A 24,824-nucleotide genomic window follows, 5' to 3' on the forward strand; every position below is an offset into this window, starting at 1 on the left:
AGTTACACATTGTGTGCCAGCAGTGACACACTGGTAGATGTGGAAACTAAGCTGCCCATAGGCAGCACAAGGCCAGGACCTAAACAAAGAGACATAGCTACATCTTGTGTACAACCAATGTGCTGTGTTCACAATACTTGGGAATTATCACATATCATATGGCAAAATATTTAATTCCACTTACAAGAAAATAAAAATGGCCTAGTCTTCCAAAGAAATCAAAAGATGGAGTAGGTTCCTTTAAGGTGGGCATTGTGTGATCTGATTCCTTGAGAACCCAGCATTGAACTATTTATTTAAAATAGTACATGCCTGCTGGGATAGTTTTCCTAGAGTTTTTAGCCACTGCCTTTCTACCTGTTAGGTTTAATCAACTTCTGTAATGCCATCACTATGGAGTAAAGGCTATCTTTTTAGAGATGTAAGTCACAATAAACTGATTCTTCTTGCTTTTGCTTTTTTTTTCTTTTTTACAATATGCAAAGCATATTCATTTAATGTTTCTTTTCTCAGATGGAGGCCAAAGTAAAGGGGACACTAAATTACCACGGAAACCTCAGTGACTTTGCAGCAAGTGAGAGAGGAACCACGTGGCTGGCTAGCTGGGAGGTGGCCGACCTGATGGGAAGTCTTGGTGGTCACAGGGCTGCTGTTCCTGTCGATGTTTACATTCTTGTCCCAAGCACTGTGGAGAGAAGGAAAAGAAAGAGTATGTTACTTGAGCAAAGCCAGTGCAGGAGGAAGAAATGCTTCTGTGCAAAGTTAGTGACCTTTGGTCTTTTAAAATCAAAATTCCCATGTTAACCTACTTAAAACAGACTCAGCTGTCAAACCCACAGAAGTATAAATTTGACTTTATAGAAAAAGAAAAAGAAAAAAGAAGGAAGTGAGTTGAGTGGATTTGGGTAAATGGCCATCCATCCTGGGGGTCGGATCTGAACACTCTACATATAAGTGCATAGAAAAAGCAGCTAAAAGTAGAATTAGCCCAGTTTGAGGAGAATCAGTCATGTCTGTTTAGTGGACAGATTTGCCACAGTCGCATGATGCTCTCCAGACAGTAGCCGAAGAGTACTGTACCCTCAAATGTCCTGAGCAAACTTGAATCTTCTCCAGTATGTAGCAGCTCCCTGTGCAAGTCAGCGGACTGAAGATGCTTCAGCAGAGTTGCTGTGACACAGTGATAATAGTACTATAGCTTCTAGATTTTTAAAGTCAGGAAAGTGAGCCTGTGCTCTTAAGAAACAAAATGTAGATAATCCCCTTTTTATAAAAGGGTCAGTTTCATCGTCCATTGAGAAGTAAGTACTGAACTCTTCCCGCAGGTAACTTGTCGCCTGCTATTGACTGGTTAGTATTTATTTCTAGTCCTGATGCACAGAAGTGACTGCTTGCATTTTCTCTTGACATGGGTCTTTGTTGTTGGGCTGCTGCTTTGCTGCTGTCTCTCTTGCAGCCTGCCAAGAACTGCAAATGCCCAGTTCCCTCCCTGCACAGTGCTCTTTCACTAATGGTACTTTAGGTGACTAGAGCTGTTGATATAAACAGGAGTGTGCACAGCATCTGTTTCTTCATGGGTCAAACAAATTACATACACACACACACACACACACACACATATATATATATGTACATATATATGTATGTACGTACGTACGTATGTATGTATGTATATACATAAAATAGTATACCGTTTTTCATTCTGAAGTATTTTTAAAGGGATGAATTCCAGTAGGAATACAGATGTGCACAAGGGATGACCTTTTATAACTATCACAATGAAGCTTTATGACCCATATCCAGCGTAGTATGTTTTGAGCATTTGGAATCTTAAAAAGTTTTACTAGAATTTACTCAGAATGTTAATAGTCAAGTCAGCGTACAGATTATAAGATTCTTTAATTCTAGTTTCCATATGCAAATAGAGGCAATGAAGGGTGTGAAGGGAAAAACAGTTCTTTTGGGATACATTTTATTTTGCCTCAGCCAGGTTTGTGGTGTCCATTGAATTTTAACTTCTGAGTATTTTCAGAATATCCAAGAATAAGCTCTGAGTGGTATAACTTTAGTTTATATATGGTGACAGACTAGCCTGGTAATAACAAGATTGCTTTTATAATCTCATTACATACTACCCTGTATCATTAAGTTTATTCAGATAAGAGTTTTGACCAGCCCCCATTTTCCTTTGATAAGCAAAAGTCCCAAGAAGCCTCTAGGACTATAATAACCGACCTCAGACCTGCTCCAGTTTTTATGCCTATAATTTGACTTCAAAGTCACAATGGCATGCTTAATAGCAAAAAGTCAGTGAAGAGTTGAAAGCTTTAGTTCCAAGAACTCGTTATGGTAAGGGAAGATGATTATTTAGAAGAACTATTGAAGCTGGGTATGGTGGCTCTTGCTTATAGTCCTAGCATTCAGGAACCTGAGGCAGGAAGATCTCAGGTTTGAGGCCAGCCTGGAATATTTAGCAGCAAGTCTGTACTGGGCTAACAATGAGACCCTGTCTCAAAAAAAAAAAAAAAAAAAAAAAAAAAAAAGAAAAAAAAAAGGAAAGAAAAGAAAAGGAATCATTGGTATAATTTCTTGACTGTAGAAATTTACTTTACCAATTAAACAAATATGGAGGATATGTAAGCCCCAGTAGATAGTTTGGAAAGATACTGAGATATTGCAGAGAGGTTTGACTTGAATTAAGGTTCATTTGAAAGGTCTCTTAGAGAAACTTGCTCAGCTCTTGGCTTATACCAGCACCAGGTAACTTCCTTTCACAGGCCTGCTTGTACTTCATGGGTTGTTGTGCTGGAGTGTCTGTTGAGGAAGGGAGCCTTGTGCTTCATTTTCTCTACCCAGAGAGAAGTCCGTGTGTATTAGTGTCTCCTTGCTGATACTTGTGTTTTTGTGTATTTGCGTACACATACACATTCATATAAATTAATCACTACTAAAAGTCAAACAATAATCGTAGGTTCGTAAACCCATCGATTCTGAACCATGCTATATGAAGACCGTTGGTGGTTCTTTGCCATCCTTAGAGAAAAACAAAATTTGTAATTCTCTTTCCCATGTCATTTTGTAAAATTACCCTGGGCTCTGAGAATCTATATGTAAAGTATATGCTGTTCCTGCTGGTCTTGACTCCTAAGGACTGCTGCCAGATCCCACTCCAGCAACCCTTTCATGGTAGACAAATGAATCAAAGTCCTTTCTAAATGTACATACATTTCTCTCTGTATCATAACATTGAAAATGGTGTCCATACTTTATGGTTACCTGTCTTTACAGTTTTTATTACTAAACAAGCATATAAGTTGGTTATTTTTTAACAGAGATTTGGAATTCATACTGTATTTTTGCACTTAAAGTCAGATTATGTTATTTTTAAATGGTGAGTAGCTGGAAAGGGTATCTGTAGAGCAGTGTGTGTCGCTAAAGACATTAGCAGCATCCAAATGCAGAAATAGATCAGCACACTTAGGCCCCACTCAATGGGGTACTCGATTCAGGAAGATTAAACCGTCTGTCTCCAGCTGTCTTATATTGAAACTGCCTTCACTGATGTGTGAGCTGTCACTGTATGGACAAGGCGATCCTCAGTATTCATAAGCAATAACAGTCAGCAGAGCCGTCTGCGGGCAGCAATGCTGCACCACAGGTGGACTCCAAAATAAATGCAAGCAATAATTCCTATTAAAATTAAATTACAATTCTTCTCATGCTTCTGAGAACAAAGAATGAGAAATCATGATTTTAAAACAATCTGGAGAAAAGATTTGGGGAAAAGAAGCCAAGTTAATCTATAATAACAAAGTCCTGATACGTTGAAGAAATCAAGAAGATTCAATTAGTACATTCATTCATGCCCTCCACCCCTTTGATGGATGTTATTAGCCCAAATTATATTGTTTTGTGTCATAGACACCAAATAAAGCTTATTTGGGTCCCAACACTGGGGAAAGAACCGGGCATATACCTGTATGAAGACTGTGGGTTTGACACCTGCTTGGAAACAGCTTATTGAAAGTGATCTTAATCCAGGATATTTTTTCCCAAAGCAGATCTAAATTGTTTACTATGCAGAGATGGAAAGGGTAGGCACCCCTATTCTCTCTCCTCTGGTTACCCTCTCCCACAACCCTCCCCACCTCTACTTGGTTCAAGACTTTCTGAATGAAAATTCTGTGTTATTGCGACTGCCATTGGCTGTGAGAACTCTGTCCTTTGGGAAGGCCTCTAGAACTCATTGTCTGTCCTACTTGCTGCTACATTTGGAAGATGAACTGTGTTGCCTGTGTTGGTTGACTTTAACTGCTTTACTGGTAGGAGATTTTGTCCTGTCCTTTGACCCCTGTGTAGAAGAACTAGGGTACTTTATTTTAGGAGTGTACTATAAAAGCACACGGGTCCTTGTTGTGTTATTATTATATAGGTTTTGAATTTGCATCCTTTGTTGGTTTTTGTTTTGTTTTATTTTTCAAATTGAAAATAGAAGAAAAGTCTATAATCCAGACCAGACTTGAGAACCGCCCTGAGCTTCAGCACGGTGCTTCTGCTGACTCACGTTCTCTGAAGGGCACTTTTACTTCCAGGTGTGCATGGGCAACTTACTGTTTGGTTTTGCTTTGGGGGTGCTTTTGGTTTTGTAAAAACAAAGCAGAGAAAAGTACAGTAGTAGATAAATGATCACAAACATGTTATGCAATTTTATTTTATAAAGTTTTAAGGGAAAAGTTTAAATTGTTGTAAATAAGTTCTTATCTCTGGTAAAATGCTTATATTACTCCTCTAAACCATGCTCAATTCAGGCCTTTGTCTTTGTTAAGTGCCTTTTATTTCTTTCTTTTTCTCCACTTTAAAACTTTCAGACACCCTCCAGTACAGACTGATTAAGTCAGGGATTCAGGAGAAAGAATCTCAGACTTGCCAGAATCATGTCATGTAGTAACTCTTCCATCTGCTCTGTGTATGTGGACACAAATGTGAGATGCACAGTGTGTATAGAACCAGGGGCAGCTGCTCCGTGGCAATCTTTCTAAAGCACTGCCCGTTTGACATTTCAGAACATCTGCCTTGTTTATTCCATTGCTTTGCGTTGATTCAGATGGGCAGATTGGGAAGTAGTCTTTGCACATGATGCTAGCTTCCCTTTCTGAATATCTGTAGAAGTTAATATATATATGTGTGTGTATATATATAGGGCATTCTATATAAAACATATGTGTTGGTTATTGCAAACATAATAAACTCGGTGGACTCATTGACTATTTCTGGATGTAATCCACTTCTCTCTACCCCTCAAATCCTGCAGAAGTAGTGTATGAGAAAGCATCAGAAAAACAAGAGTATCTTGTTGGTCAAGCTGATATGGTGCCCTATGCAGACAAGATTCAGTACAGGCTAGAGCTAGAACCACGGAATGGTATCTGAATACACTTTGAAGGAAGTTGACACTCATGTCAATATTAAAAGATATTTTCTTCTAGAGAATGATCTTGAAATTATATAGCTGAAACTTCAATAAACTTAGATTTTAGACAATGAGGAAACACTCATAGAATCTGGACATACTTGAGAAATTTTCAATCTGTTTATTGTCAGGTGATCAGATTTTGTTTTGATTTCATGATTGTCTTTCTTGAGCAAAATAACATAACTTTCAGTATCTAAGACCTTAAGGGGGGGGGTTGTTTTGTTTTGTTTGTTTTCTATAGATGTGACCAATGTTGAAAGAGACTAAGTTGAACTGATCCTCTATATATCTAGAAAGGACCGCCTTTTAAGTAAAATTTTAGTTGGAAAAGGATACTTGTGGCTAAAAAAAAAGAGGTTCCTGGTAGCAAAGCTGTTGTCAGCCAGCTTAGGATCAGTAGTGTGTGTTAATTCCTAAACTACTTTATCTAGGGGGAAGTCATTTAACCTTCGTGCCTCAGATTACCCATAAGACAGTTGGGTATAATAATAATCACCTACCTCCCAGGGATATCAGAGACTTTACTATTTCAAAAATATTTTGTTTTTCTAAAACATTCTATATAATTATAGTATTATCTTCTTGCAGAGGTTGAGAAAACAAATGTTTTCCTTATAGTGGATATAAAGAGCACCCTATGGTCTTTAAGTTAAAAAAAATCACTGGAATTTTAATTTAGATGTATATTTGATATTTAAATGTACCATATTTGTTGTGTGGTATAATTATTAGTTTCAGATTAAATCAAAGGGGGATGAACACTAAGTTTCCTAATTACCAATAGACTGTTGTAAAGCTTTTATGATGCGATTGTGTAATGTTTGCAAAGGTTGTGAAGTAAAGTTAGATAAAGCTTGAATTATGGATAAATGATCCTGAAAGTTTATAGCCTCCCTTGTCTACCTTCTGAATCTAATTTCCTTGCAGTATTTGCCTGATGATGGGAAAGTAATTTTTTACTTTTCTAAGAGTAAACAGACGCTGAGTACTACTCCTGCATCAGTAGGGCTATCCACCTTTCCCTGTGGGTGGGGCAGGCCTACCCTTGGGCAGCTGTACATTCCTTTACCTTTGTATTTCCTGCTTTTTCAGTCAGAGCTGTCAGCTGCTCAGGTTGTAGGAAAATAGGAGGGAGAAAGGCAGGGTTCACTCCCTAGCCAGGGCAGAGGTAAAGATGATCTGGATAGAAGGAAATAGGATCTCCCTAGCTCCCGGGAGGAGGTTAGGATCATTTTATCTCACCCTCCATTCATGCACACTAAGTAGCAATGCATGACACTTTTCTCTTTAAAGCAGTAACAACAGGGACAAATGGATGCTACAGGTTTTGCTAGGGCTGAATAGTGTATGTGAGAGAGTGTGTATGGGTGAGTTTAAATTCCAGCTCATATTCAGGGTCAGAAAGAGAGTGGAATGTAGGGTGTTGAGGAACACTTAGTTGCCCAGCTCAATGAGTTAGCAGGTAGCACTAGGCTGAAGCAGCCAGCACATCTGGGCTGACCCAGAACTGGCTCAGACCTAGTCATTCTCTAGTTCTTTTTCTAAAATCACTTTGGGGATTTTTGTTTAATTTTTTTTCTTTCCAGTAGCCTCTAAATATCAGCTATGCAGATAAGCACACTCTTCATTTCCACATTATATTCTTACTCATTCTTCAATAACAAATGTTAGGATTTCCACCCAAAGTAATAAGATTTAGGGTTTTTGTTGTGTGTGTGTGTTTCCTCTGGGGAAGAGTAGCAGAAGCCTAAAATAGATAATCATCTGTGTTCCTCTGCCCTAAAATGGGAACTTTCCATAAAACACTAGCTGAAGATCCTTTTGCCGGTGCAGACCTAGAATTGATGTTGGGAACGCGTTTGAGCTTTTGTGATAAAGTCACCTCATTGTAATGCCGAGACCCGCTTTGGGCTCTGATTAAAAACAGCTTTGAATATTAATGTTGAATTTTTTCTTCATTTCTTTCAGTCTTCATTCAGTCTTTGGTGTGAGCTCTTAAGTTACCACTTGCTCCACTACAGTGTAAGTTGCCTGTTGTTAGATCTAGGGAGAAAAGGTAAACTGTTTCTACATTCTCTTCTCCCTCACTTTGCCATCTGTCCTCAGTCCCATCAACTGCAAAGATAGTATAGGGGGTAGTTTACCTCTTAGTGGAGAATACCGGCATAGATTATTATCTTTAGAGTTTAGTGGAAATACCTTTGACTGGCCTGATGCTAAATGACACATTTCTTATGCACACTCAAAGGACCATTTGCTTTAATGCAGCTGTTTCTGATTTCCTTGTGTTGTGCTGTTTCTACTTGTCTGTCTTTCCTATGTATTTCCATTTCATAGCAGTTAGTATTCAAACTTTGTATACTTTGACACTGCTGCCCAAATTAGTGACACGGTTTGAAGTCTTTATGGTACAAATTAAGGTTCTATACATAGTCTAGAACTTGGGGGGGGGGGTGTCACTGATGACTGCAAATTTTTTTCTCTCTTCATTTATATTAAAAAATAGATTTTTAAAAAAATAGGTTTCATAGGCTGAGAGTGTATCTCTTACCCAGCATATGCATGGGCTGGGGGTCCACACACAGTAGTGCAGAGTAACAATAAATAGATCTCACTTTTACATAATCTGCTAATACCAGTATCTTCCAAGATTCTTCAGAAAAAATACAGACTTTCATTAGGGGCTCATAACAGCTTGCCTTGCCTGTTTTCATACCTTCCTACAACAGAGCTCTTTTGCCAAGGTCTGAGCCAACCAGATCATTGAATCCTTAGTCCCAGTTTTTGGTACCTCAGAAACTATTACTTGCCCCCACTTTGCTACAGTATTCTGGTTTTTTTTTTTTTTTGTTTTGTTTTTTTCTGAGTCTGGTTGTTAGATGCTTGTTAATAGTAATAGAGCTCTGGTTGGAATAGAGTTAAGATTATTTACCTGAGATAACACAGGAGTCAGCGGCCCCATCTATCCTCAAACTCCATTTAGGAGTCAACAGCAACCAAGACTAGCCACTGTGTGTATGTGTGTATGTGAAAGTCTGTGCTTAAAATTTCATCACCATATTGTATTTTCTGTACTTACAACCATAGTCTTTCCTCTGTTTTGCTTGCCTCTACTGTTTACAGAAACATTATGCCCTATCAGAAAATTCACTGACAAAGTTACCAAGGATTTGCCCAATTTTGGGTAGTAACATAAAAAGGAAAATATATTTTTGTCAGTTGACAAAGGTATTTGTTTTAAATAGAAAGTTAACCCAGCCTTGGTCAGCTTTCTTGACATTTTGGCTCTGACTCCATAACAGATTGTATGTACTTTGACATGTGGTCATCAGGGGTCCTCTCCCAGTAAAGACTGGTTTTCCTCCCACACGGCTTTCAAGGAAGAGAGCCAAGCTTTTCAGTGACCTATTGTCAGCTGTCTTTGAAAGACTATCTTATTCTAGAAAATGCTGTCGTGCTAAACTGTTCTTGGAGAAGAGTGTGCTAGTTTGTTCCTCCCCATGGTGTCTCTTGTCTTGTTAAATGTGTCAGATTTCAAGGACAGGAAGAGAAATCTCTGGCTGGTAAATTTCATGTCCCAAATAATGAACTTAAGTCTAACCAAGGTGACTCAAGAGATGGGAGTTTTCTCTCTCTACTTTGAGCAAGGTTTATTTATGATTGTAAGACTTACCATGGAACTGCAGACCTATTTACTGTAACTGGAAAACATGAGTCTGGTTAAGCACAGATTTCTAACCCTAGGATAAAAGTTTAGGTAAGGGGAGACTTTTGTTTAGTAGCAGAAGAAAAAACAATTCTTTATTCAGTGAGTGTCCACCCCGCAAAGCCACTTCCCATAAGGGAACAGCTCCTCCTCTTCAGTGACCGTCACCCTACACAGATGCTACCAAGTTTGCAAGCCAGTCTCCAAGATAGGAGCCTGAGGACTCAGTTGATGGTCCTTTAGGGGAAAGGCCCTAATTACTGTGTTGCGTCTGCTTGTAGGAAGGTGTGTTTGCTAACTTGAAGGAATATATGCTGTACTTCAAATAAGTGTGTGACTTAATACTTTGGGATTTTTTTCCCTCTAAAACTGGACCTGAACACAGCTTTGAGTTGGTATTTGTAATAATCTCAGGACCTGAAAGATTGTAGCATTTAGTGTGTCTTAATAATTATGTACTGTACCAGCCATGGAGTTTTGTAAATATACCTGTCTCCCTTTTTTGTATTATTTTAGTAAACAATAAATAAATAAATAAATTTAATAAAAGGGGGTGGTGATGATGTGTGTATGTTTGTGTGAATGTGTATGTGTGCGCGCGCACGTGTGTGTAAGGCTCTTTTGAGACAAACTGGTGCTTGTTGAATTTCTAGTTCAGCTCAGCAGGAATATGGACAGACTGCTGTTGTTGACCCTGCAATGAGCAAGGAGGAGGCCCTTCATTCTGCCATCCTGTGGTCTGTCCACATAGTACTAGCAAACTGGAAGTCAGGAGCTAAACTCTTCTCCTACGGCCATATTGCCTTTGAGTTCTTGGTCTAGTTCCAGCTTTCTTTGAACGCTGGTGTTAAAGCTTCCACACTTTGAGGATTCCTGGTTTTAGAGCTCTTATAACTTTCCTAAGAGGCAGATTTAAATAAACAAATAAGTAAATAAGTGCAACAAGAGAGCCTGGCATTCCATAGGACCGCTGGTAGAGTTTGGAAATCCCCAGACAGGCATCTGAGAACTTATTAAACTGGCCCCATGATGCACTCCTCAGTGCAAGGATTTCTGTGTTCATTGTGCTTTGCGACAGCCTCGTTCATATTCCAGGTGTAGCTAGCAAACCCATTTTGAAATGAGAGCCTTATTTGATCCAGTACACATTTCCTGTTGATCCTCATTGACAGGACCTTTTACATGAGTGATTTTTTTTCTTTTTGTATCTGTTATGTGTTTGTTGTATTAAATAAAGAGGAATGTAAATACACTCTTGTGTCTTGTGTTATTGGGTTAGCTTGGGTTTAAATGTTCCACTGTCAGCAGAGGTTGAGAGTCTTAATACTGTACTTGAGCATAGTATAATAATAAAGAAAGTCACAGCCTGCTCATGCTTTCCTAAACAATTTGCAAACACCACCAGTTTTGATGTATACAAAAAGAATTCTTCAAACTTGCTTTGCCACCAGACAACTGAGTTCTGTTCTGGAACAGCACAGGAGGACTCAGGGAGTAGAGAAAGCTCGTGGTGGACCTCCAAGCCATTGGCAGTCAGGAGGCAGTAACAGGTGTACTGGGAGGTATGTGCTTGAGTGGGTACAGTCCTAGAATGCAAGCTCGCTAAATCCTTCCTGTAGGCAACATCTTTGAATGATACACATCTGTGCATAGAAAATACAGGCAAGAACATAGATGCCCAAAATAGGAAGAGTGGTTTGAGTGTGTGTTCTTTTTTCCCTTTTATACGGTGTAAAAGTGTCTTGTCCTGAAGCTAAAAAGGACTAAATTTCAAAAGGGATCAGGTGCTTTGAACTACAAATTAAAGACAGTGTATCTGAGTTCTCCCTGAAGGCACTTCTTAACGCCTCTCAAAAAACTCCCAAACACCTGAGTTAAATAATTTGACATTATGAGGTCATTCTTTTGTCAGTGTATATTATGGATGTATTAAGATACCATTGTAATTTTTTGGAGTTTAATTTTTACTTACATGTGTGTGCGTCCATGTACATGAGTGGAATGAGCATGTTAGTGCTCATAAAGGCTGAAAGAGTTGACTCCCTGTAGCCGAAGTTGTGAACCGACTGAAAAGGGGGCTGGGAACTGAATTTGGGTCCTCTGGAAGAATGTGGTCTTCAGCACTGAGCTATCCCTCCAGGTCCCTACAGATGCATTGTCCTCAGTCAAAGTGGTAAAAAGATCTGTTGTTGGCTCTGAGTAAAAGTCCCTGTGTTAAGCCTAAGAGCCTGAATTTGATCCTTGACCCACATGGTGTACAGTGAGAACCAGCTCAGGAAAGACTCTGTGACCTTCACATATTCGGGCAACCACAGAAACACACCACTCTCTCTCCCTCTCAAAATATACTTAAAAAAAAAAATCCATCCTTGGTTTGGCACACTTGTCTTACCCAAAGTAGTAGATAAGCAATAGCCCCGCTATTAATCATATATACTAAAAAGTGTTTCTCTATCTAGCCTTGAACTTGTAATCCCACCTCAAACTCCTAAATGCTAGATTACAGCTGTATGCCCATGGGCCTGGCGGAATCTTGTTTCATTGCTTGTTCTGTAAATGGAAATGTTTTTTGAAGAAAAGTCATCCAGGGAATTAAAGGGTTTTGGAATAAGCTAACGGTTTAGAGAGCCAAGAAATAACTGGGTAAGACTGATGCTGTCATGTAGAGCTCAGTGAGCACCAGGTGGAGGTGTTACTGTGGTGTGGTAAACCTTTAATGCGAGCAGAGAATTAAAGAGGCTGACTTGGGGACACACTGGTCTATCTATACAGCAAATTTCAGACCAGCCTGGGCTAAATAGATAGTATGACTCTGTTGTTTCAAAAAAGAGAAAGGAAACCAGTTTTATTCTTCACTGTGGAGGCAACAAAATGGAAAGTAGCTAAGGAAAGATGCTAGGTGGAATTTCAAGCTAAATTTAACAAATTGTTGATGAAGATATTTTGCTTTTATGAATTCTGGGGTTGTGCAGAGGTTTGGGTCCAAGTGTGTCACTAGCCTTGTAACAGTATAGGAATGTAGTCTAACACACAATTGGCTCAGGAAATCAAGTAAAAACACTTGAGAGCATTTCTTAAAATGATCCAAAGCTGAGCATGCCACTGTTTGCCTGTGATCTCACCTCTTGGGAGATGGACAGGAGCTCAGGTCATCCTCAGCTACGTCATGAATGTGAGATCAGACAGGGCTGTATGAGTCCATGTCAGAAAGAGCAAAAGTGGTGTTCCATTGTAGGTGAGATCCTATGCTTTCCAAAGGATAATAGCAGACATCTCTTCTCCAGGTATATACTAGTACGTTTTGTCATCTCAAAAACATGTATCATCCACATGTGCCTTGATGTGGGTGTCCTTTTCTGTTTGTATTTACTGTTCTGTGTTCTGGTGTGTGTTCCTTCACTGTCTCCCCACTATGTTTTTTACTAGTAGGGTGGCATAAGTGTGAAGGAGAACAAGTGGTCATTAGACTTGGGTTCACATGGCTCCACTATAAAAGTCTCACTTAAAATGTGTTCTTGCCTGTTTCTCCCCCAGTGAGAGTGGCTGGACTAGAACCATGCAGACAGTGCCTAGCAGAGTGCCTAGCACAAACCAATAACAGCAGCTGTTAGTTACTCTTCTGCATGGCTGTGCGTCCTCATCCTTTCCCCATTTTCCAAAACGTAAATGAAACAGTCTTGTAAACTGCTGTGATCACTGCTTAGCACACAGGTATGGATAAAAACCAGTTAAAGTGCCTTCATCACAGGTGTCAGGAACTCCTGACTTAGTAAGGGGACTCTTCTTGTGTACCTAGCAGTCTTTCAAAGGTTACCCTGGTTCTGGAGAAGTTTAATCTAGTGAGCACTAAAGTTCGTCTCTTTACTGGTAGCCTACCTGCTGCTGGCTTTTGCTTCATAGCCAATTGGCTACTGCAGTTCCAAAATATTTGTAAGCATGTATAGCTGATAATGTGTCAGTTCAAAAGCATTCTGTTCTCTGATTATACCCTTCGTCCCTGTTCCTCTGTCCATCCTTTAGTCCCTCTCCCTACACTCCCCCGTCCTACAAGCACCTGTTGCTTTTTTGATGCATTTCCTTGTACAAGCATCCTGGTAAGTAGCATTACTTTGCATACACTCATTTAATGTATGCAGTTGATACTAAACTATACGTTTCCTACCTTTTCTGTTGGATTATCATGGTTCTACATACTTGTGTGCTGTCATGGTCTGTTGCGTCATTTATACCAAGTGTGTTTCCTACCCTACTGTAAACTGCTCATCCCCTAGAGGTGGGTACCCTAGTTTGTCACTTAATTCCTTATTACCACAGAAAAACTTTAAAAAAAAAAGGCTCTAGGTAGTCTCCCCTTCTGGAAATTGCTTGATCTTTGCTTGCTTTTCAGTTGCACTCTCTGTCTTCACTGTGGACAATCTCCTCTTGTCAGTCTTGGATGTCACACTTACCCATTCTTTAATGTTGTGTCTGGCATTCTTTACTCAACAATACTTTGCTTTTTAATAGTCCAATTTAGCAAGGGTGGTAGCACATGGAGGGGTGCGAAGCAGGAGGATTGTGAGTTTGAGACCAACCTAAGCTGCACAATGAGACCTTGTCACAAAGGGGCTGGGAGAGATGCATGAGAACACGTAGGTGTTTTCCAGGGCTTCTTTTTAACACGCTTCCCTATCCTAAACCACAGATTTCCTCCTTCATTTTCTCCTCGAAGACTTAACTTCCCTCTCTCTTCTGCTTCACTTAGGCACTTCCCTGAAATCACCTGGTAAATCCTCCCCTACCCTTCGTGGTGCCAGTCTTGTCCCCTGCCCATTTTCCACAGACAGAGGCCCTGCCCAAGCTCTGCTCTCCTCGGTGGGACTGTACTGCACCAGCATTTAGAGGATGCTTCCCGTCAATTCCCCAGTTCTCTGTCCACCTCTTTTTTGTTTGTTTGTTTGTTTAGACTTATTTATTTATACTGTACACTGTAGCTGTCTTCAGACACACCAGAAGAGGGCATCAGACCCCATTACAGATGGTTGTGACCCACCATGTGGGTACTGGGATTTGAACTCAGGACCTCTGGAAGAGCAGTCAGTGCTCTTAACCACTGAGCCACCTCTCCAGCCTCCTGTCCACCTCTGTGGATCGAGCTAATTGTGGGTTTTTATTGTCACATTCCACACTGGGGCTGGCAAGATGGCTTGGTGATTGTGAGCACTTGTTCATGCAGAGGACCCAGCTGTCCCCACATGGTAGCTCACAGCCACCTATAACTGCAGCCCCAGGGAACCCAGTGGTCCCTCTACCTTGGTGGACACCGGGCATGGACATGGTGCTCAGACACATGCAATAGAACTTCATACTCATCATCTGTCTACAGAAAAGTGGAGTAAATCTTTTTAAAAAAAAAAATCCACATTGCACTTGGCATGACTAGCACCTCCTTTTAACTCCAGCACTCCAGTGGCAAAGTTCTAAGTTAAGGCCAACCTGGTCTAAATACTGAGTTCCAAGATAGTCAGAGCTATATAGTGAGTCAGTCTCTCTCTCTCTCTCTCTCTCTCTCTCTCTCTCTCTCTCTCTCTCTCTCTCTCTCTCTCTCGTTCTCACTCTCTTGTTCTCGCTCTCTCAAGAAAAACCACATTTTAAGAGCACTGGCTGTTCCTCCAGAGGACCCAGGTGGGATTCAGCACCCACATCATCTATAATCCTGCCCTGGGGGATCCAATGCCCTCTGGCCTCTTTGAGGAACCAGGTACCCAAATATACATGCAAGGAAAACACTTATATACATAAAAAAAAGTTTTAAGCTTGCCTTAGTTCCTTTTCTATTCCTAGGAAGAGACTGACCAAGGAAACTTTTTTTCCCCAAGCAGTTAATTGGTGGTTTGCTTACAGTGTCAGAATTGTAGTCCATTATCACGGCAAGGGAGCATGGCAGCACACAGGCAGACAAGCCACTGGAGTACTAGCTCAAAGTCACATCTAACCCACAGGCACAAGGCAGAGTGAGAGACTGGCCCTGGTATTCATTTTTAAACCTCAAAGCCCACCCCAAGTGACACCACACCACAAGGCCACTCTTCCTGATCCTTCTCAGAACTGTCCCAACTAGGAACCAAACATTCAAATGCATAAGCCTGTGGGGGCCATTTTCATTCAAACCACCACAAAGTTGAAATTTTTATTTAGATGGAATTCAACTTGTAGAGCAGTTATAGAATAGAATACAAATATCTGTGGTTTGTTCATTCAAATAGTTTTTGCCTTCTGTGCTTTCTACTTTTCTCTCTAAAGATCTTACGGACTGTCATTTTGGTATCCAATGGTTGTCGTTTTCACAAAAAAGATCCTAGTCTCTATTTTCTGGACTTTTGTTACTTGTGTTAAAGAATGTTATTAGCCAAGCAGGGTCACACACTCCTGTAACCCTAGAAAACTCAGAAAGCTGAGGCAGAAGCATCTTGAGTTTGACCTCAATCTTGTCCACACAGTGAGAGTGTCAAATATCAAAGCAGGAGCTTCAGTGGGGAGGAGGGCAGAGAACATGGTAAGGGGAGGGAGGAAATAGTAGTATTAGGGACTGGGGAAACGGCTCAGCACTTAGGATCACTTGCTCAGCTCTTCCAGAGGATACAGGTTTTACCAGCACCCACATGGCAACTGGGAGCATTCTGCCACTCCAGTCCCAGGGATTCAGTGCTTGCTTCTGGACTCCCTGGTTGCCAGGCAAGCACAGTACACAGACATACATGTAGGTAAGACACATATACCCTTGAAATAATAATCCTAATAAGTAAAACTCCTTTTGTTCTTAGAGTAGAATTAGATTTGGGGTAACAGGATAAAATTCTTTTAATGGAAAGAATGGTATTTATACTGAAGCACTGACTGGTCTGTTCTTGTGCTGTCTGCTCTCAGCCTCCTGATGGTTGAGACTGTGCTACCTTAGCCAGCTTACTGCTGATTCCTGTCCATGTTCTGCTCCCTTTCTCCCTTCCTCGACACTCTTCCCCAGCACTCCTCATCTGAATGCTGCAGATGTGAATTGGCACCTTATTTACTGTTCCCTTTCCTTTCTCTGGGTCTCCTTTGCTCTTCCTTTTCTTTCTCACTTTCCCCCCTGTGTTGGGATAGGGCCCAGACACTCCACTATGGCGCCACGGCCCAACCTTTGCCAAATAGTATTCGTTCCCCCTCACTGCTATTTTGTGGCAGGATCTGGCCTTGAGCAGAAAGTCGTCCTGATTCAGCTTCCTAAATGCTGGCTTGCAGGTTTGCATCAGTCACCCAATCAACCAGTGTTTTTTCACATTTGACGATAGACCCAGAACCTTTGCTAAATCTTTTTTCATTTGGGTGGTGATGGTCTTGGAGATGGAGCCCAGAACCTCACCCAGGACAGCATGAACTCAACTGCCAAGCTACGTCCAGGCACTAAGCCATCTATTCTAGTAACTCCTGTTATCATCAGACAACAAAACAGGGAAGAGTTGGTTTCAGAGCTGGGGTCTGTGTATGAGACGTAAGGCCTGGAACAAACAGCAAGAGCTATACTTTATGTCCTCACCCAGCTCTTTGACTCCTATCTCCTGAGCGTTATGCAGGGTGTCTGCCAGGATGCTAAGCATTGGCCAAGCTAGCATCTGCCTTCCTTAACAATCACAGTAGAAGCAAGACAGGAAAATTTTCTTTAGTGTGTGCACATTTGCATTTCATTGTGTTGTATTTTGTGATGGACTATTGACATGTAGCTCAGGCTGGCCCGGAACTCAGCTGCCTTCATCGTACCGTTATGCCTGGTTACAGTTTGGATGTAAGGTATTTATAAACTGAGAGTTGCTTGGGAATGTAGATCATCATATGCTCACGTTGAGTAATTTCAACATAATATTTGTTCCTAGGAACACACAAAATGCTTAGACAGATACTCACAGTTCCTTTTATTTGTATAATCTTTTATCTTTTTTTTTTCAGTCTTCACACTCTATTTTGCTTATGTATATATTCCACTGTGATTTCAGTCTTGTTATCTCTCCTACTAAGTTTTCAAAGAACTCTGAATGTCAGTGGGTACATGCTCATTGCAGTTCTATCTTTCGAAAATAATTTTATGTGTATGAGTGCTTTCCCCCAATGTATATATGTTCAGCACGTGTGTGTGTATATATATATATGTATATGTGTGTATGCGTGTGTGTGTGTGTGTGTGTGTGTGTGTGTGTTTGTGAGAGAGAGAGAGAGAGAGAGAGAGAGAGAGAGAGAGAGAGAGAGAGAGATCATATGCTCTGGAATTGGCGCTCCAGAAGGCATAGCTCTGAAAACTGAACTCGGGTGCTCTGCTCTTTACTGATGAGCTCCCTCTCCAGCTCCTGGTTTCCATGTTGACACTGTATCTACCCTATCCTCACAGGTACAAAGCGCCCTCTCATTTCCCTTTCCATGTGCTCATTAAGTAGTGTATTAAGTATACTTTAGTAGTATATTTCTAATTTATTATAGAACTCTGTATTTCGGGAAAGTTTTCTAGAAGGGCTTCCCAAATCTCCTGTTAACTTACAGTTGGACTGAATATAATTGCTACTTTTCGTTTATCACTTAAAAGTGTAATTTCATTGTTTTCCTGCCCTCCTCTGCTTCCGCCTGGAACACAATGTCAGTCTGATGTCTTGTTTTGATGCTCGCAGACTTCTCTCTCGTGTGTCGAGTGTAGGTCTTCCTGCTCTTTGGTGCTCCTGAAGACTTTGAGTTGGTGCTATTTATTGTTCGTTTTTAGGATTTATTCTCCTAATGACATGTTTTCTTTTGTGCTAAAACTTTGTGTTGGGTTGGGTTTTTTTTTTTTTTAATTTCTTCACCCATACTTTCCATGTCTTTTTCTTCTGTTTTTGTTTTTTGGGATTTTGAAATAGGGTGCCACGTAGCCAGGCTGGCCTTGAACTTGAGATGTAGCTGAGACTGGCTTTGATCCTCTCTTAGCCCTGTCTCCACCATCTTAGCACTGGTATTACAGAGACCACAGGTGTGCACCACACCAGATTTAGACACCTTGAAGATCAAACAAAACAGAGGTCCTGCCCCTGCATGTGAGGCAGACACTCTTCCAGCTCAACTTTATCCCAGCCCATGTGCCCATTCCTAATCCGTCTTGGTCCTTTTGGATTTATCAGTTCATTTTCTTGTTGTGAATATACTCTTAACGTAACTGTTGTCTTAATCTGTGTGTGTTTTTCCCTGGGTTTATCAGCATCCATAGCTGGTGATATCTAGTAAGAGCTGAGCCCAAGGTCCTAAGACCAGCAAGTCAGTTGGGAGCACCAGACCTGTCCCAGAACAAAGCACAGGCACCTCTTTGGTCCCTAATCCATCTGATTTTTCTGTTCCCTGTTCTGTGTAACTTTACAGTGTGCACTGCCATGCTCCTCGGTCCTTTTGTAGAGATCTCTACTCCGGAATGTTAGCTCTGACTCCTCTGAGTCCTGGGTTTAGTATGTTTTGTTGCTGCTGCTTTGCTTTTATTTGCATGTATGCTTGTGCACCACTTGCATATTTCACCCTTCACAGACCCGAAGGGTATGTCATATCCCATGGATATGTATGTACATGGAATTACAGATGTTTTTGAGCCACTATGTGGGTGCTGGGAATTGAACCCCGGTCCTTCAAAAGAGCAGGCAGTGCTCTTAGCTGCTGAGTCTTATCTTCAGTCTCTCTATGGAGTCCTCCTGGCTGTTCTGGAACTTACTGTGGAGACCAAGCTGGCCTTGAATTCACAGAGGTTCTCCTGCCTCTGCTGCATTAAAAGTATATACCACCATGCCTGGCTAAAGTGTATTATTTTTAAAAGGAGTATCTGAATTTGCATTTCCCAGGCTCTAGGGACATTACTCACCCAAGACTACTCCAAACTTAAGTTTTTAGCTCAGGATCTTGGGACCACATAGGATGAATGTTAACATATGTAAGTGATTAATACTAGAGCTTAAGAACTTCGAGGGAGGATCCCTACCTTGTCACTCACCCAGACTTCCTTCGAAGTAGCAGAAAAATGTCCCATCAGGAAGCCAGAGATGAAAGGGGGTTTGCTTAGGTATTTTCATTCTCTGTAAGAAGGTCACTCCTCCAGCCCAGCATTCTTTGTGGATCTGTGACCTGCCTGCCTCCTGTGCCAGTCTGAGGCCTTCGTTCCCTTGGCTTCCAGAGGCAAGTTGGTATGCACAGTCCAGCCTCCCTCTGGTATCCAGACATGCTGTCAGGGGAAATGCTGCAGCTGGGTCCCTTGCCTGTCCCTCTTCTATCTGACCACCTTTCCACTTGTTTCAGCTATATCAGGCTTCCAAAAAGTGGTTTATATGTTCAAGTTTTCACAAACTTTAAGGCGCTTATTGACATAAATCTCTGTACATTTGATTGTACATATGTGAAAACTGTATATCCTCTGTATTTTTATTGAAAAATACCCAGGTAAAAAGACAATATAAAAATAGTTAATAGTTCTGTTTAACTATCTTCACACAGCCCGGTTCATAAGACAAACTGTTGTGTGTCACCTCTGGTCCATCAGATAACCTACTTCAAGAACAGGCGTTCCGTAAGAAAGGAAGATTAACTGTGATAACCATGGTAACCCCACTTACTAAAATGGGGCTCTTTCTGTGTCAGTTTCACCAGATACCCCAAAGGCTGAGAACAAAACAGTAGGTGTGTCCTTCTGAGTTCTAAGGGGAGGAGCTGGATGGCCAGTCGTGCAGCCCATGCTAAGAGACCTTGCAGCCCTTAGCTCCAAGTCCCAAAGGACCACTAGCATCTACCTCTGGGCTGTACCATGGAGCAGGAGAAGATTTCTCTGACAGCAGCTCCTCTTCATCTCAGACCCAGTGAGGTGCCTTCCAAAGGACCAGTACAACCAGCACGCCTCCTAGAGTCTGAGAGACTTAAGAGATTGGTACCAGACTTGCTATTAAAAGTCAACAGATGGACAGTTGGTGGCCAGTACCTTTAGAAGACAGCTGCTCATGGAATCACTGGCATTCTCAAAATCTCCATGTGCCTCACAGAGGAAGGGAGGCCAATCTGATCATTTTCAAGAAGAAATACTTAGGAGTCTTTGAATCCAGTTCCCAGTACTACTGGGGCGGTATGGGGTGGGTAGAGGGGTCCAGCCAAAGGGAGTACTCGGAGGGACAGGATGATCCATTGCAAAAGAGAACTGCTGGTGGGCGCACGAAAGACTGGGCACACATCCTAGCATGCAACTGAGGAGGCCCCTACAGGGCTAGAGACTGCAGAAGCTTTTGCACCCCTGTGAGAAAGTGCAACAAGAAAAGAAGCAACATTCTTTTTCTTTTTTTCTTTTTTTTTTTTTTTCTTTTTTTTTTCCCGGAGCTGGGGATCAAACCCAGGGCCTTGCACTTGCTAAGCAAGCGCTCTACCACTGAGCTAAATCCCCAACCCCAAGAAGCAACATTCTAAATCTGTCACTAGTAGTGACACTCAGCCAGTGTCCAGCTCTAAAAACCAAGGGAAACCTGGTCTCTGCTGCCCTGGCACAGAAGCTAGCAAACAGGGAGGAGGGCTGTAAGAAACAAAGGCTGCTGACCCACGGCCCTTCTGCCACAGACAACCTAGCTGGCACAACGCTTGATGTTTTGATTTGACAATGTATGAGACTTGATACCTAAAAAAAAGAGACTTCAAAAAAGAAAAAAAAATCACAAAACATAACCTGTGCGTTACCCAGAAGAGCCTGTTAAAACTATAAATTTCATCTGGGTGTAGGAAAAAGATGTCATTGCAGCAGATTTGTGGGAACACTCATAAGGAAGAAGTGTGCTCTCTGCTGTTCTTGAACCTGTTCAGAAAGTTTAAAATTGTGTCTACAAAGCTCAGTAAACCAGCGTGGCTATGTTTGGAGCTCTTGGCCACAGCACAGCCTCGGACACCTTGGCAGACAGAGGAAAACATTTCATCCAGTAAGGCTCCATGGTTTAATGTGATATAGACTGGACCTTTTCAGAACCAAAGATGGTCTAGCATCTCCTGGAAAAGCTGTGTGAACCACCTCTGGTTTATAGCAGGAGAGGAGTGAGTCATCTTGGAGGTTCCTGGAGGCCAAAGGGAAAACAAATAGCTTATCCTGGCGTGCTTGTTAATAGTCACATTTTCTTCTGATTATAATGTTCTTCGATTTAAGTGCTACAGGATGTTATCAACAGAGTGGATCTGACCAAAGTCAGACCTTAGCTGGGCACGTTGGCACACGCCTTAACATGGAGCCTAAGGCAAGAGAATCAATCCCCATTGGTTTGAGGCCAGTCTAGGCTACAAAGTGAATTCCAGGCCAGCCGGTCTGGAAAAAAATGGTAGTTGAAAGTTAGACATGTAAGTAATTGTGGAAACCACGAGGTTGTGGGAAATAGGCATGAACCTCCCTTCCTGAGAGCTGGCAAGGGCACAAATGACTAACCTATTTTCCTTTGACAAAATCCTGTTCTCTGCCTGCTGGGGAGGGAGGGTGTGTGTGTGGGGGGGAACTGATCTCCGCCCACTGGGGGCGGGGCAGAGGCTGTCAGGAGGGCCCTGCAGTGCAGTTCTACAGTTTGGGCACCAGCCTTCATTCCATGTCCTTCCAGGCCCCTCTGCAGGCCATGGGGACTCAAAGTACAGAAACTTCACTTCCCATCTTTGCCTTCAAAGTTCTGGCTGTGATTTCTTCCTGCCAGTGCTCTCAAGCACAGCCTCAGGTAGCAGAGAAAAGTGTCACTGGCTGAGTACTCAATGGCTGTGGAGACAAAGGTAGACATAACATTCTTCAATAGACTCCAAGCCACTGAGAGCGACCATGGAGGAATGGGCACTTTCTGCCCTGAGCACCAGACTCAACCGAGCTTCTATACTCTCAAGTGCTGTGTGGTGCAAATATCCCAAACTCCTAACTCCGCAGCCTCTGGCGCCCCTGCTCACTGATGCCTGCAACAGAGCCCCGCAGTGGTTCTTGTTTTCGTAATGAACCTTGACTGACCCAGCTACCTAGCTGATACACAGAAAGAAAGAAATGTACTTCATGGGTCTCTTTAAGTTAAAGGTGATTTTTTTTTTAAAGCTATGAGCTATTAACTGTCATTTAAAAAGAAGTATGCTATGAAGAGAAACTTAGCGATGGATGCTTAGAAATGTTTAGGACTGTGATTTCTATTGTCCAAAATAATGTGATAATAATTTTTCAAAATACTGAAGATACATTGTTGAATTTATTGAATTCCATTACTTTCAATAAAATAATCTTTGCTGAGAAATTAGGACTTTTTACTGTTAATAAAAGTATTTTCCAAACATTGTTTACTTTTGAAAATAGCTCATTTCTGCTTTAAAAATGCTTTGCAATATCCATACTATATTGGTTCAGTACTCACTACATGCCTGTAATTTAAAAATACAAGTGCCTGCAGAAGAGGGCACAAGATTGGGCACGGGATCCTGAAAGTCCCCTCTGGAGGGCCCATGTAAGCAGACAGCACAGTTAATGAAGCAGATGTGAGTGTCTGTCTCCTCCCACTTACACTCTGTGTGAGTGTGTGTGAGTGTGCCATGTGTGTGAATGCCCACACAAGCCAGGGAAGATGACAGATTCCCCTGGAGCTGCAGTTTTCTGCCCATGGGACTTAGTGTGGGCAGAGCAGGGGGTTAAGCCTCTCTCCAGCCCCCACACTCTCGTATACAATTTTTCCCCAGTCTTGATGCATAGCCAGGTAGCCAGTCACTGCCACGGTTGCACACAGTAAGGATGGGACCTACAGTGACCCATTTCCCTAGTTTCAGGGTATAAGAAGCTGATATTCCAGAACCCCTCTATTCAGAGCTGGATGGACAGCATGTATGTCAGCTCACCACATGGGGGTCAAGTGGAGGAGGACCTTGCAACTTCAAAGTACCAACAGACTCATCTATAAAGCCACTAACTCTTACCCTCCAGAGACATTGTGGAAGGAGGAGCAAAGAAACTGCTAGAGCCAGAGCTGTGAGCCCAGGTCTCCTATAATGGCAGAAGCTATACCTACAAAGCTTCGCCAACAGGGCTGCCTAAACATGAGCTGAACGTGTACTGCATGAAACATGCCGATGTGGGTGGGCGGGGAGAACACAAAGCCTCAACCCTCTGCAAAGAACTACAGGAAACTAAGGAAAGCTCAGAGTGAGAGAAACAGTCTTCCCCAGGGAGGGGCAAGCAGTTGGTTATCCAATATTAAATGGTCAGCTCCAAAAACATACAAGTAACATACAGACTGAGCAGCTTGTATTTAGGAATAGACAGACAGGGGTTGGGGATTTAGCTCAGTGGTAGAGCGCTTGCCTAGCAAGTGCAAGGCCCTGGGTTCGGTCCCCGGCTCCAAAAAAAGGAACCAAAAAAAAAAAAAAAAAAAAAAAGGAATAGACAGACAGACAGACCGGTAATGAAAAAGAGGCCGTGAACTGGGGAGGCAGAGGCAGACGGGTCTCTTGGTTGGTTTACAGAATGAGTTCCAGGATGGCTAAAGCTTCACAAAGAAAGTTTGTCTTTAAACAAACAAACAAACAAACAAACAAACAAAGGCCATGAGTTTGAAAGACCTAGGAGGGTTATATGGGAGGATTTGGAGGGAGAGAAGTGAAGGGAGAGATGTAATTATATAATTTTGAAATGTATGGCATTGTCCTTGACACACATACATGGCTGAAAACACCATGTAAGGCTGTGCCTCCTGCAGGGAGGATTGGCTCTGTGCTCAATATTTGTCAATAAAGACCCTGAACTCCTTACCAAGGCCCAGATCCCAACGCCCTGCCTTATCTCCACAGATCGCTCAGTGTTTCACACGTTGCTTGGCAAAGCAGCTTCTGAGTGCAGCTTTCCTTGCTTTCGTTTCCCAACCACTAGAAGAGGAACAGGACTCATATTGGTGCTTCATAGAATTCATCAAATGATAAAATACTTGCTCTCTTCTCTCCCCTGCCCCAAAACAAGATGTGGGCCCATGATCCAGGTCAGAGCAACTAAAAGCACCCAGCAGAGGGTGTGGCTTTAGGGTAGTGAGGATTTGAGAGAAGCCAGCTTCAGCCATTGTCCTTAAGTGTTTAGCAGGTGTATGGACTAGCTTTATATCAACTTGACGGAGTCATTTGGGAGGAGAGACTCAACTGAAACAACCAGTGCCCCCAGAAGACTGGTCTCTGGTGCATTTTCATGACTGATAACTTGTAGAGAGCTGCGACGTGCCGCGCCTCAAAGATGGCGCTGGTTTCCGCCTACCACCCTCCCAACGGTGAGCGCTCCTTGCAGTAAACAAGTCTTTATTTGGCTATGTCTGCCTGGCCCACTAGCTTCCGCATAGTGACAGCCTATCTACATGACCCACGTGGCCAGTGCTAGCTATTTAAGTGTGGTACAGGGCATTCCCCGGAAAGAGAGACAGTAAGAAGAGAGAGAGTCAGAAGAGAGAGAGTCAGGAGAGAGAGAGTCAGAAGAGAGAAGGGAGAGAGTCAGAAGAGAGAGAGTCAAAGAGAGTCAGAAGAGAGAGAGTCAGAGACAGAGTCAGAGACAGAGAGAGAGTCAGGGTCAGAAGAGATAGAGGTCAGAAGATTGTATCAAGGTTCCTGAGTAAAACTGCTTGAAGATCTCCTGTG

General features: G+C 42.1%; 1 protein-coding gene across 8 annotated transcripts in view; it reads left to right on the forward strand.

Annotated features, from left to right (window-relative positions):
* Ubn2 (ubinuclein 2) overlaps positions 1 to 22,496 on the forward strand; it is an 87,975-nt gene extending 65,479 nt beyond the window's left edge. For 5 of the 8 annotated variants that reach the window (XM_006236306.5, XM_006236307.5, XM_006236308.5 and 2 more), the window contains one exon: positions 514 to 10,431. In XM_006236306.5, the coding sequence (XP_006236368.1) occupies positions 514 to 563 (50 nt within the window). In that variant the 3' untranslated portion in view covers positions 564 to 10,431. Of the gene's footprint in view, positions 1 to 513; positions 10,432 to 19,682 lie in introns of those variants that run through there. The other 3 variants (XM_006236311.5, XM_063285997.1, NM_001134553.1) reach the window with 3 other exon arrangements.
* Positions 22,497 to 24,824: the final 2,328 nt, after the last annotated feature.

Source organism: Rattus norvegicus, chromosome 4 (assembly GCF_036323735.1).
Source record: "Rattus norvegicus strain BN/NHsdMcwi chromosome 4, GRCr8, whole genome shotgun sequence".
NCBI classification, from domain to species: Eukaryota; Metazoa; Chordata; class Mammalia; order Rodentia; family Muridae; genus Rattus; species Rattus norvegicus.